Here is a 13,806-nt window from a genome sequence, read left to right on the forward strand (position 1 = left end):
GTGATGGATGTAACATGATCACGAGTTTGTATTCTTCTTTGAGGTAGGGTGAGCTATGCCCAAAGCATCTGGATTACTATATAATCTCCAGGAAGAGATGTTCCCTCCAAGATAACTTTTTTTTTCCTTCACTCATTTTTAAACATCTGAACTGTTAATGAATTTTTTGGAAAGTGTGAACATTGAGGCTGTGGCATTAAAATTTCTGGGGGCATATTGTATCATTCTTTTTGCTTCACTAAGATGAGGCTGCTCTATGAATTCTTTTCTGGTGAATTGTGGGAGAACTTGTCTGTCCTTTTGAGGCATTTGCTGGGAATTTAGGAAAGGTATTGGAGGACTAGCGGTATCCACATTGCAGAATGGTCACATTAGCTGCTGAAGAGTTGTGCTAACTCAAGCTTTAGCATTTAATGCTGTCAAGGTTCCTCCCCCACTCTGAACTCTAGGGTACAGATGTGGGGACCTGCATGAAAAACCTCCTAAGCTTATCTTTACCAGCTTAGGTCAAAACTTCCCCAAGGTACAAAGTATTCCACCCGTGGTCCTTAGAATGGCCGCTACCACCACCAAACTAATACTGGTTACTGGGGAAGAGCTGTTTGGACGCGTCTTTCCCCCCAAAATACTTCCCAAAACCCTGCACCCCACTTCCTGGACAAGGTTTGGTAAAAAGCCTCACCAGTTTGCCTAGGTGACTACAGACCCAGACCCTTGGATCTTAAGAACAATGAACAATCCTCCCAACACTTGCACCCCCCCTTTCCTGGGAAATGTTGGATAAAAAGCCTCACCAATTTGCATAGGTGACCACAGACCCAACCCCTTGGATCTGAGAACAATGAAAAAGCATTCAGTTTTTTACAAGAAAACTTTTAATAGAAAATAGAAGTAAATAGAAATAAAGAAATCCCCCCTGTAAAATCAGGATGGTAGATATCTTACAGGGTAATTAGATTAAAAAACATAGAGAACCCCTCTAGGCAAAACCTTAAGTTACAAAAAAGATACACAGACAGAAATAGTTATTCTATTCAGCACAATTCCTTTCTCAGCCATTTAAAGAAATCATAATCTAACACATACCTAGCTAGATTACTTACTAAAAGTTCTAAGACTCCATTCCTGGTCTATCCCTGGCCAAGACCAGCATACAGACTGACACAGACCCTTTGTTTCTCTCCCTCCTCCCAGCTTTTGAAAGTATCTTGTCTCCTCATTGGTCATTTTGGTCAGGTGCCAGCGAGGTTACCTTTAGCTTCTTAACCCTTTACAGGTGAGAGGAGCTTTCCCCTGGCCAGGCAGGATTTCAAAGGGGTTTACCCTTCCCTTTATATTTATGACAAATGCCATGACAGGCTGGCAAACTTTAATTAAAAGCACCACAGTGCTCCTGGGTTTTTGTGTGTGGGCATGATTCAAGTAGGGCAACATTTGACTTATCACTTGAGTTAACTTTGCACTGAAGACAAGTGCTAAGATGACAAGACATTCTATAGCAAGAAAAGTTACATTACTGCATCAGAAGGCTTTCAGAACCTTTTCTCCCTTATTTAAGAAAAGTCATGAGCTCCTTCTACTGGATGTTCTAATGAATAGGTTCACTATCATCAGGAGTATGTTCAGCTTGGCTTTCTCCAAGTACAGTAAAATGATCATGAACAATAATTCCAAGCAACATTACAAATAAGTGTTTGTTTTTATTTTAAAACCATCACAATTACAGTGCTATAGTGAAATGTAATTAAAATAAGAATTTACTGGGCATTGTCACCACACTATCAAAATCAGATATTGGAGTAATTCAATTATGAGGGCTAAATTAGTTATTTATCAAGAGCTAAGTTTTATTGATTGTCAGGAACATGTACAGGATTATTTTATTATAGCACAGCCATTAGCAACAGCTAAAGTTGAGACTGTGCTCAGTCTCTCCTGTGCCCAAAAGAACTTCAGCATTAGCATTACAAGAAGAAAAAAACCACAAACTTCTGAAAACCAGGAATTGCATGGTTAAGATGCTTCTTCACATACGGTGTAATCACACAGCCTTAATTCTGTGTGCACAGGGAGGCCAGCATCTTGATCCCTTCTCTTGGGAATGCAGAATATATTTCAAAACTGCAGAAAACTAATTTTAGGATATCCTCCATTGTGGTGTTAACCTTTTTAATTTTGACTATGTAGCTGGAAACAAAGAGGAGAGCGAGCTCAGTGTGTCCAGTGTGCTCTGTCAACCATAAGCAATTATTCCCCTATTATTGTTGCTACAGAGGCCACACTGACTGTCCTGTTGCATTGTGTGAGGATGAGTCATGATCTGGAGTTGTGGGGGAACAGAATATAGCTTTGGGTTTTTTTTGTTTTTTTTAAGGGCAGGATAAGATATTGTGAAATTCCCACTACGTATTGCCATCCCAGTGAAAAAGAGTTAAGGTTGTGTGTGTGTGAAAAAGCATCTTAATTACACATTTCTTGGTTTTCATAAGTTTGTGATTTGTGTTAAAAGAAAAACATGTTTTTCTGAGAATGGAAGACCTTGACTGAACGTTTCCTGGTTTTCCGACATTTGGGTTTGGCATTTTGAAATCCCACCATCAGGAAAGTTATGAAGACAAGGTGTGCACCACCCTAACCGAGTATTTTGTAAGTGAATTCCCTCTGGTTTGGGTCTGCTTTCCTGCGGCTGTGATATCAAGTTTTAGCAGACAATATTAAACTTTGTTTTGAATCTAAGAGTTTGACTCAGGCGGTCATCACTGATAAGTGTTCCAGAGACACAGCCAAGAGAGTCTGCATGTACAACAGCTCTTTTCAGCGTAATTATCTCACGAAAGGAAAAGACCTAATCTTTATTGACAATTCTGTGTTACGCCAAGCACAACAATGGCCCTAAACGTACACCATCTCTGGACATCCCACCTGATCTCTTCAGGAGTGTGGCAATAAAGTGGCTATAGTGAACTATGGATGGAATGGTAGCTAGGTTAGGGAATGCTACAGTAAAATGGTGGCTCCAAAAATAATGGGAGCGTAGTCAGTTTAAAAAGAAAAGCTACACAAAACACAACACTGGTCCATGAGTTTTCCGTATAACCAAACACTCCACTCCTCATTTTCCTTCCTGTCCCAGGACCCTCTACAGAGTGATTCCCTGGAGCCATGGGCTGACTGTTCCTTATCCTCAAGTCAGTCAAAGTTGGCTCCTGCTTCCTGGATTAGCCAAAATAGCTTCTTAAGGTTCATGGGCATGTTGTGGGTGGCCCATATGAGCCTACTAAGGCTCAGAAGTGTAGGTTGGCCACCAGGGAGCCTAATGATGGAAGACTTGGATGTAGGCCCATCGTTTTTGGATCAGTGAGCTTCCTGAAGTTCAGTGTCCAGCTTCTCTGTGCACATCTCAGTAAACTGGTTACAGGCTCACTACCCAGCATATTCATGGCCCATGAATCTTTTTATTCCTGCACAACAGAGGTCTAGGGTTCCCCATACTTGGCACCACCATGGCACAACTCCAGCCCTGTCTAGTGCCTTAACCACAGGACTGTCATCCCTTCCCACACCACCTCTTCCTTCCTCATTCTCTGCACAGAAATTCCATCATGTGCAACTATTTGCTAGGCAAACTTAATTATCTATCTGTCCTTCATAGAGCTTCGTACCAATTTTCAGGCCAACCTGACTTCTTAGTAGATTTTAGAGAGGATGCAAAATATGATTTTAATCAGTAATTTAGCTGCAACCTTAACTTAATTGGAAAAATAGCCGGGGGAGAACCCTCCAGAAATTTTCTCAAATAGTACCATAATGAACCTTGTATGGTAGCTGTGGGGATTGAACACCTTGAGTTCATACCACAAACCTCTTGAACTTCACTTAATGCATTTTGCTGATGGATTACATAACCATTTGCTAGATAACAGTAGGACCCTGGAAGTCAAGATTCCTGGATTAAATTCCAGTCTCTGTAAAGAAAGTGTGTTATGTTGGTTTGATAGGTGGTTATAGATAAGATAGCCAAGTACATAGATTTGACACATTCATTCTGAAAGGGAGTGTGTTTAGGTGGATGAGACTTGGATCTGCCATACGAGAGAACTGAATTCTGTTGTAGCTCTTCTAGAAGTGATTTTGTACAATCTTTCAGTCTGTTTAACTGTAAAATGGGTGCAGTGATAATTGCTTTACCTCAGAGATAGGAGGCCTTGGTCAGTAAGTCTGAACTGCATAGAAATATTAACAGCAGTCAGTGAAAGAAGTGCGCTAGAGGGAGGAGCTGGCTCAGCAGCTGAACTCAGTTCCATTTTAACACCATCTAGTAACAGCTTTGTTTCTATGCTAGACTTCCTGTTCTTCAGCACAAGGACAGAGCTGTACTTGTCAGTGTCCAGTGTGATGTAGCCATAAGCTTGAGTTCAGCTTTGAGCTCTATTCCTACACTTAATCCAATTCAGCTCTACTCTAGTGTGCTCTACACTGCCGCTTGCATGGCTTTGATGCGCGTGTGTGTGTGTATAAAAAACATTTTCTCTTTTTGCAGACACATGATGAACACACTCATTCAAGATACAGCTAGCTGAACAGCTATAAAATGCCCAAATTTGCATCTACAAAAGCAGTTCAGATTGAAAATTCTGACAGTGATAGCACCATGGTGGAGAAACCAACTGGAAGAAAGGTAAAAAGGAAATGTAATTAAATAAATTACACTGAAAGATTATTAATTTTGTAGGAATATATAACATGTATGAACCATGAGAAACCATATCATAGGTCAAGGTATGGCATTATAATCCTAGGAAATATATGTGAATCTGTATTTCGGTATCCTGGTCTTAAAAAAATCTAGCTAAAATAGATTACAGGTTTTTGATTGTTAATATCCTCATCAGAATATGTGCAGCAGACATTAGGAATTTTTAAAACCTTTTAATCTCTTTCAGTTTAATATTAAAAGGAACTGGATATGCTGAATTTATTTTTATTATGTCAGTGTGCTATTCGTGTCTTATGTCATCTGATGTCTTTATGTATTGATGTTGCTATTTTAAATTACTGCATTTAATTCTGTATTTTTGTCTAGAATATATATGTATGTATATTTTAGTAGCTTATTCTGAATTTCTCCAGAAAAGCACAGATTAATGTTGTAAACACAAATACATTCCTTGTATAGGACAGGCAGTGGTTGAGTGTTTGTTGACATATGACTTCCAGCCTTAATACAGAAAAAAAGATGTATAATTATCTTAGAAATGTTGCAGTTCCTGGAGTGTGAGCCCACTTTAAAAATTGTGTAACTTAGTTTTTGAGTGAGGCAAAAAAGTAAGATAAAGCTGACCCTAAGCAGTATGGTTTGTTGTTCTATCATTATGCAAACTGAGATTTTACTCAGTAATATTGCTGTCTCACCCATTTTCAAAACTTCTAAAACCCAGTTATGACCAACTCTGTGTGAGTGTCCTACAGGGAGCCTTTTGGGGCACCTGTACATGTAGTGAGCATCCATAATTTGTCAGTAGGGCTCAGAGACAGTGAGGGGGAGGTAGTGCTGTCTACGGTACTATCAAATCCCAGAAGGTGGTATGCCAGCATGCCATACATTGTCTTCTTCTGTACAATAGTTACACTGGAGAGAGGGTGTGCTAAGTGATAGTTTTCACAGGTATAAAGAGATGATACCCAGTATTATTCTTCCCCTCTTCTGCCACTGGAGATATTATGACTTTCAAAAGTGTAACGCTTCTAGGTAGAAAAGCTCAGGTTGTTGTGTTGAAAGGGTGCTGGGCTTGAAGGTTTTAATGTACTGATAGAATCCTTGTTTTACTGTTGGAGCATTAAACAGTAATTATGGCTCAGATTTTACATAAACCAAATACTCCTCCTGTCAATCACCATCAATACCTCTTAAACCATTTACTAAACGCCGTACAAAGAAAGATAATTTGAAACTTAAATTATTAAAATTAATTTTTACTTAATTTCCCTTATTTTCTTTAGATGTACAGACTTTTAAAAGGAAAATCCATTGCTTGACGGTCTCTCAGTTGGTATTAAATAACCTTGAGAAAAAGAGTTAGTTACAGGTGTTACCTCTTGAGTTGCTGAAGTCAGTCCTATTTCTCTTGAAGATGAAGCTAAGCTAATCAGTATGAAGGGGGTGAGAGAGAAAACAACAAATGAGGAGACAATTTAGATTCTATTTCTGCTGCTTGCAGTTTAACTTCTGGAAAATCACAGGCACAGAACACAAAATATTACTTTGTTTGCCACTCCTGGCTAAGATGGAAAGAGGAAGATGAGGAAGAGGTTAGAGAAATAAAGTAGGGGAAAGAAATTGACATGCAAGGGAAGAAATAATGGTAAGAACCTTATGTTCACATCCAAATTCTTAGGATTTGGCCAACCTGATGGATGAGATAATGTCATCTGGTGAGGATATCGTTCAACATCAGGAAAGTGGTTCATTGGTAAATTCTGGGGTCCAACAGGTTCGGATGGGAAAAGTCAACACAGTGAAGCTCACTGGTACCCAGTAATATAATTTTCTTCTCCTCACTTCTAAATAAGTTGTCTAATGCTTCCAAGAAAAACTGTCCAAAAGAGATGGCAACCAAGTCTGATCAGAATTAACCAATCGAAACAATTATCCAGTGGTTTCATATACGGACACTTACTGTCACCTTAACCACTTTTGTTTATTGCTGAAACATTTTTGTGATATCCCAGGAACCCTGAAAACCCATAATGCACAGATTTTAATTTACACATCCTGTCTGTGCCACCATTTTCAATTTCAATTTGTTTATTTTTAATAATTTTATATAACACCTGTATAGGCTGAAACAACTTTATCATCTTTTACCCCTTTAAACAGTTTGACATTATCCCAGGGCACAAGCCTCAAAGCAAGACAATGCACCTCTTTTGCAATGTCTAGCACATCATCGCTCTGTCAGAGGTATAATTTTACATATAGATAATACATTTGTTCATAGATTTGAGTATATTGTTTCACTGCATTAATCACTCAGAGCGATTGTAATTTCTTACCTGAGGGGGAAAAGGAACAAATTAATCACATGCTTAGTGACTGCATAAAACCACTTCATTGTCGCATCAGCTCTGAAGAACCTTGTCACTGTTTGGTTATTCCATCACCAACAATTTTGTTGTGTAAGTTAAGGTGGCTGAAGTTTATCAGTCGCCAATACAAACATTAAAAGTATGAGAAATCCCTAGTTAACTTCATCCTTACACACTCTCCTATATTCATTTCAGATTACCTTTTACAATGCTACTACCCATCAACATACCTACCTTCTCCTAGCTTGTGCACAATTTCATACTCCAAATAGGGATTGGAAAAAGAAGTATGTGGTTATATTGATGTAAAACATAAAAATATTGAATACTGTGTTGATTAAGAAGAATGCAGGTTGAAATGGTATTTACAGTTGTGTGTGGAAGTGGGGAATATATTGAGTGATGCTGTTTTGTGACCAGAGGAAGATGTAGAACTATATTTTGGATTTTCCAGGATTATGCAATTTAAACCATGGTGTAAAACATTCACAGAAATGAAGTCCTGGATAAGTTAATATAGTAATTAATATTGTTAATGTTTCATTAGATAGTTTTATAAAGCAGGTTTTTAGCTTTGTGCAAAACCTTAGTTTAATTACTACTTCTGTCCAATTTTATATAACTAAATCTAGCAAGCAAGATTTAAAATAAATCATCATTGAGACGATCAGAAGCCCAAACAGTGACTTCTTTGTATATATACAAGGGTATTAACTGACCTTTGCATTTGAAGAAGGTGCAGTCTATTCTCCTGTACAAAAAAATGCGCAAACTATTACCTAGTGCTAAATTCTATGGTTCAATCTAGTACCAGCACTATAAAATCTTTAGAAGATTGGGGCAAGAGTAGATAATCTAAAATGAGTCTGAGCAACAAAAAAAATCATCAAGCCAAGTGCCTACATTTAAAAACAAGTATAGTTTCAGACTTCTAAAGTAAAAGTACAATCAGTACAAATGGAGAATTTCCTTCTGAAACGTTATCATTCAAGTGTGGCTAAAGGTCTGGATAGTAGGCAAGGACAGCAAAATAAATCTCTTATGGATACTTAAATATTTAAAGCTTTATAATTTTGAAATTTTGGCTCCTTTTAGTATTTGAACTTTCTGTGAAAAGGCACTACTGTATAAAGTTACTGCGGTAGATTCAGAATGAGGAGATGTCAAGACAAAGAAGCTCATTTCACTAAAATGTTTTGGTATTGCAACTCCTTACTACAGCTGTAAAACACCTCTTGTCCACACACAGTTTTTCATAGTGGTGCACAGTCAGGGTTCCTTCCCCACTCTGAACTCTAGGGTACAGATGTGGGGACCTGCATGAAAGACCACCTAAGCTTATTTCTACCAGCTTAGGTTAAAACTTCCCCAAGGCACAAAGTCTTTGCCCTTAGATTAGGTAAAACGCTCCCACCACCAAGTGATTTAACAAACAATCAGGGAAAGGACCACTTGGAGTTCCTATTTCCCCAAAATATCGCCCCAAGCCTTTACGCCCCCTTTCCTGGGGAGGCCTGAGAATAAACGAGATGAGCACAGACCAGCCTTGGATTTTTAAGACCCAAAAAACCCAATCAGATTCTTAAAAAACAGAACTTTATTAGAAGAACAAAAAATGATAAGAAACAACTTTGTAAGATCAGAATGGAAGATAATCTTACAGGCAGTCGGATGCAAAACATAGAGAATCCCTCTTGGCAAAACCTTAAGTTGCAAAAAGACACAAAAACAGGAATACACATTTCCTCCAGTACAGCGAATTTCACAAGCCAAAACAAAGAAAACCTAATGCATTTTCTAGCTAGATTACTTACTAACTTTACAGGAGTTGGAGGGCTTGCATCCTTGATCTGTTCCTGGCAAAGGTATCACACAGACAAAAGCCTTCCGCCCCCCCCCCCCCCAGATTTGAAAGTATCTTGTCCCCTCATTGGTCATTTTGGGTCAGGTGCCAGCCAGGTTACCTGAGCTTCTTAACCCTTTACTGGTAAAAGGACTTTGCCTCTGGCCAGGAAGGATTTTATAGCACTGTATACCGAAAGGTGGTTACCATTCCCTTTATATTTATGACATGCACAGACAATTGCATCACTGTTCTGTGAGATCAAAAGCAGTATTGATATGTGTGATAGCCACTTGAACTTTAATTCACACTATGTGTATTCTCACAGGTAATGAGCCACCTAGTAGTAGAACCTTCTGCAAGCAATGTCAGAACACGTATGCGTCCTTCCTATCCCTTCCCTCAGTATCCTCCAATGTTCTGAGTGTGAGGCTATATAAATGGGTGGTGTGTCCTCTACTACCTCAGTTCCTTCCAACCAGAGAGCCAGATGGAAGTGAACCACTCCAGTCTATTTGAATCCAGGGGTTTTCTCCACTGATTTCATCTGGAAGGTTTTATAGTTATTCTTAGTGTTTTAGTTTAGTATAAGGTAGTGTTAAGTATAGGTACTTTAGTGTAGTTGTAGAGTCTATTACTGTCACTCACTGCTGTATCCCTGGGCAGTCTCCTACCTTGCCTTCTATTACCCTGACAGTGACTGCAGTTTCTCTCTCTGCAGCCCCTAGCTGCTCAGCTACTGGACTTTATACAGCCACCTCCTGTTCCTGTCCAGCTGAGCCTTGTCTCTAATTAATGCTTGCTCCCTGGCTTCTCCTCCAGATGCAAGCTAGGTGGTTAATTGGCCCACCGGTCTACCTTAATTCAGGCCTTGTGTGGGGTCAGCACCCAATCCCATACCCTCCCCCTCAAGCCAGTAACTCTCAGGGGTATGGATGCCTCCTGCCCTGCACTTGCCTGAGCTGGGCCCTCAGGTCATCCAACTCTTGCTCCAAGTCACCCACCAGGAGACGCAGATTGTCCTGGGCCTCTATTCCTGAACTTTTCCCTCTGCAACTGGATGTCTTCTGCAGCTTCTTGTAAGGCAGCTATTAATTTTTCCTGTAGCCCCTTTACTTGCCCCAAAGGATCCCCCACCACCCTTCCACACAGGATCTGAGTCCTCACAGTACTCTGCCTCTGTGTTCATCCCTATGTCTGTGTGGGCCCTCTCTGTCCCAATCATTTTATCTGTTATCTTCTTACTACCCACAACTGGATGCGTGGGTTGATCACCTGCCAGGTCCTAGGTCATCACAACCATGTCTGCACTGACAGTCTCCAGCATACTCCGGTCCCCACATACCCCCTCTTTTTTTTTTCCTGTCTCTCTGGGTTCCGTGCCTTTCTGTTTGCTACCCCACAGTTTCTTTAGAGGGCAGTGCCTTTTTATATGGCTGACCTTGCACCACCCAAAACAAACCCTTGTCCTTGCCTTGTCGGTAGGCCACACTTCAGCCTTCTCTTGTCTAGCCAACTCCCCTGGGCTAGCCTTCACCTCACAGTTCATAAATGAGCATCTCCTTCTTACGTACCCCTGTTGACCACAGTCAAAACACACCCCTCCGTTGCCTGTTCTCCCCAGGTTGGACTCTTGTTTTCTTGCCTCCTGGGTAAGGTTTCTTGTCCCCATTCAGGTAAGGGCACTCTCTTTTTAGGTGTCCTGTCCACCTGCAGGCATAACATTTCCATGGCTAGGTTTCTGGCCTCCTGGCCCCAGTACCTCCTTTCCAGTCTCGGTCTCTGCAGCTTCTGTTAATTTCTTCCCGCATAAGCTTAAATAAGTACATTTCAGCCAGCTGTGTCAAATAATTTCGAAGGTACAAATGTGTCTGCTACTGTCTCTGGTGGTTCTCTAGCACCTGCCTCAATAGGGCATGGATCCATCCCATCTGTTTATCGCCCCCCCCCCCCCCCCCCCCCTTGAAGGGAGGGTATAAGTGCTCTCTGCAAAAAAGGCTCCTGCTTACTGTAGCTCCATTGTCTCTTTTTTTTTTTTTTTTTTTCCCCCTGCTATGGCCTTCTGCACTCTCATTGTATCGGGGTGACTGCTTTATACAGTCCCTTACAGTCCTCCACAGTCTCTTACACTCTCCTTTTGTCAGGGGCAATCATCATGCGCCGTCTTTCATCCTCCTTTTGTCTCAGGGGTAATCACCTGCCCGCATTCTCCACCAAGTCATCACAGTGGTACTCTACTCACTGCGGTAGCACCTTCTGGCTGCATCTGGGGATTAGCTTTTCCAGGCTGATGCCCCTTCCTGTGGTTGCACTCTGTTGTTTTCTCAGTCCCTTTTTCCTGGGACTCAACTATTCTTGCTTTGTGGCGTGGCCTTCCAGCCAGGTCACTGTAGTTTTCCCCTTCCGGGGAGGGTGTGTGTACCAAAGTCTCTCAAGACCCACTGTCCTAGGCAGTCTTCCCATTCACAGCCCAGTAACAGTACCACTTGCCCAGTGGCTGGTAAGGGCACCCAGACTGCCCTCTACACTGGGTTCTAGGCCAGGAACCCTGCAACATGCAGTCAGGGTCTGCCCAGTCCTGAACCTTACTGCTGTATCCCTACCTTGCCTTCTCTTACCCTGACAATGACTGCAGTTCCTGTGCAGCTGAGCAGTGGCTCTCAACCTTTCCAGACTACTGTGCCCTTTTAGGGATTCTGATTTGTCTCGCGTACCGTACCCCAAGTTTCACTTAAAAACTACTTGCTTACAAAATCAGACATAAAACTACAAAAGTGTCACAGCCCACTATTAATGAAAAATTGCTTAATTTCTCCATTTTTATCATATAATTATAAAATAAATCAATTGGAATATAAATATTGTACTTACATTTCAGTGCATAATATACAAAGCAGTATAAACAAGACATTTTATGAAATTTTAGTTTGTCCTGACTTCACTAGTGCTTTTTATGTAGCCTGTTGTAAAATTAGGCGACTATCTAGATGAGTTTGTATACCCCCTGGAAGACTTCTGTGTACCCCCAGAGGTACATGTAGCCCTGGTTGAGAACCACTGGTCCAAAGATTCTGTGATGTCAGGATCATCAGTTCCAGATTCAGATGCTTCTATCAAACCTATCAATGTTCTGAAATATGTCCCAAAGTATAGTCTGAAACCAAAATTATCAGTTTAAATGGGAGAAAAAAAATCAAATGTTTCAAAATAAGTAATAGACTTACTCTTTAACATATGGTTTTGTATCAATTTCATATTAGATAGGTATGGTGCCACCCTGGCTTAGTTTTAGATATATTACTGAAAACAAAAGAAAAACATTATATACATGTGTATTCTTTTAACATTTGAAATAAAAGAGCTTTTTTTTAAAAAAAAAAAAAAAAAGGTACAAAAAAAGTCATATCTGGGTCTAGGACTATACTCATATTTATCTAGATAGGCTAAAACCTTAGTTGGTAGATAAATAAGGTAATAAAATGTTCACCCCTTAAGAGATCATGCATCTTTCAGTTTCTCTGTCTCTCCTGTTAACACTGAACCTCCCAGCCTCTGCTGTCAGCATGCTCACTCACTTCTGTGATAATGACATTGAGTGATCAAGAGGCCTATTGATTAAACTTTTTGGCTACTTTAATGGGTTTAGGTGTGAACAATACGTATGATTTAGTGTTATCTGAGTGCTAGATCTTCTCTACAAGGTATTTTCCCATTTTATTCAATCTTTCCTTTTTTTTTTTTTTTTTTCTATTTGCACTAACCAGCAAAAAGGCCTTGTCTTACCGCATGTTAACTAACATGAGGTAACTATAAAGAAAAGCCTAGTGAGAAGGTAGTTTGTAGCTTTCACATGTGTTACCAGGGCGAAGGAGAGACTTTTGGGAAACCTAAGCTAGTTAATAGAAGGTAAGAACACACCTGTTTTCCTAGTGAAGGTGCACCCAGAAAGTGTCCATCCAAGGATCTGGGCCACAGGAGCATATAGGCAGCTAGTGCCAATAATGGAGCACAGGCAGTGGTGGATTACCGCATGGGCCGATGGAGGCCCCTGCCTAGGGCCCAGGCCAATTTGGAGGCCCTGCAGGAGTGGCGGGAATTCAGGCCATACCCCCTGCTCCTCCTCTTCCTCCTGAGGCCCTGCGTCCAGCCCAGCTTGAAGCCTGTGGAAGAGTGGTGAGCAATGCATATTCTCACTGCCCCCAGGCGCTGCTTGCCTGAGCCTCATTCTAAGCTTGGCCAAGTCCCTCCCTCCAGCCCTGCGCAGAGCTGATCCAAGGGGACCCCCCAGCCCCGTGCAGCATTGCACCAAGCCCCTCGGCCCCGCTCACCCAAGGTCCTCTCCCTCTCCCCTCTGCCCCCCGGTGTGAAGCTTGTTCACCCAAGTGTGTCTCTTTCTCTCACACACACCCCATGCAGCATGGAGCTCACCAAAGCCCCTCTCCCGCCATGCAGAGTTAGCCTAGCCCCTCTCCCGTGCAGAGCTGGCCTGAGCCTCTTGCTGAAATCCCCCTCCTCTGCTCACCTCCCCGGAGCCCCGCTGCTCACCCCACTCCCATTCCCCAGATGCTCCTTTTTGGCAAAACTTTTGTGATCAGTTAGCAAGAGCAAATGGGACAAATGCCCAGTTTTGGCCAAAAAATCGAGACATCTGGGGCCAAAATGGGGAGTATGGTCACCCTAGGCCAGAGGTCCCCAAACTTTTTTGGTTTCGCCAAACTTTTTTGGTTTGGGGCTGTGAGTGGGGGTGCGGCTGGGAGCAGAGCCTGGGGTGGGGCCAGAGTGGATTTGGGGCAGGGTCCTGCCACACCCTCCCCCCCAGAATGTTCCTCCATGCTCCCCATAGGGGGTGTGCCCCACAGTTTGGGGACCATTGCTCT

General features: G+C 41.6%; 1 protein-coding gene across 2 annotated transcripts in view; it reads left to right on the forward strand.

The window, feature by feature from the left end:
* ANKRD12 (ankyrin repeat domain 12) overlaps nt 1-13,806 on the forward strand; it is a 109,342-nt gene that overhangs the window by 29,135 nt on the left and 66,401 nt on the right. For both annotated transcript variants that reach the window (XM_077810434.1, XM_077810435.1), the window contains exon 2: nt 4,541-4,678. In XM_077810434.1, coding sequence (XP_077666560.1) covers nt 4,592-4,678 — 87 coding nt within the window. In that variant the 5' untranslated portion in view covers nt 4,541-4,591. The remainder of the gene's footprint in view (nt 1-4,540; nt 4,679-13,806) is intronic.

Source organism: Eretmochelys imbricata, chromosome 2, assembly GCF_965152235.1.
Source record: "Eretmochelys imbricata isolate rEreImb1 chromosome 2, rEreImb1.hap1, whole genome shotgun sequence".
In the NCBI taxonomy this organism is placed as follows: Eukaryota; Metazoa; Chordata; order Testudines; family Cheloniidae; genus Eretmochelys; species Eretmochelys imbricata.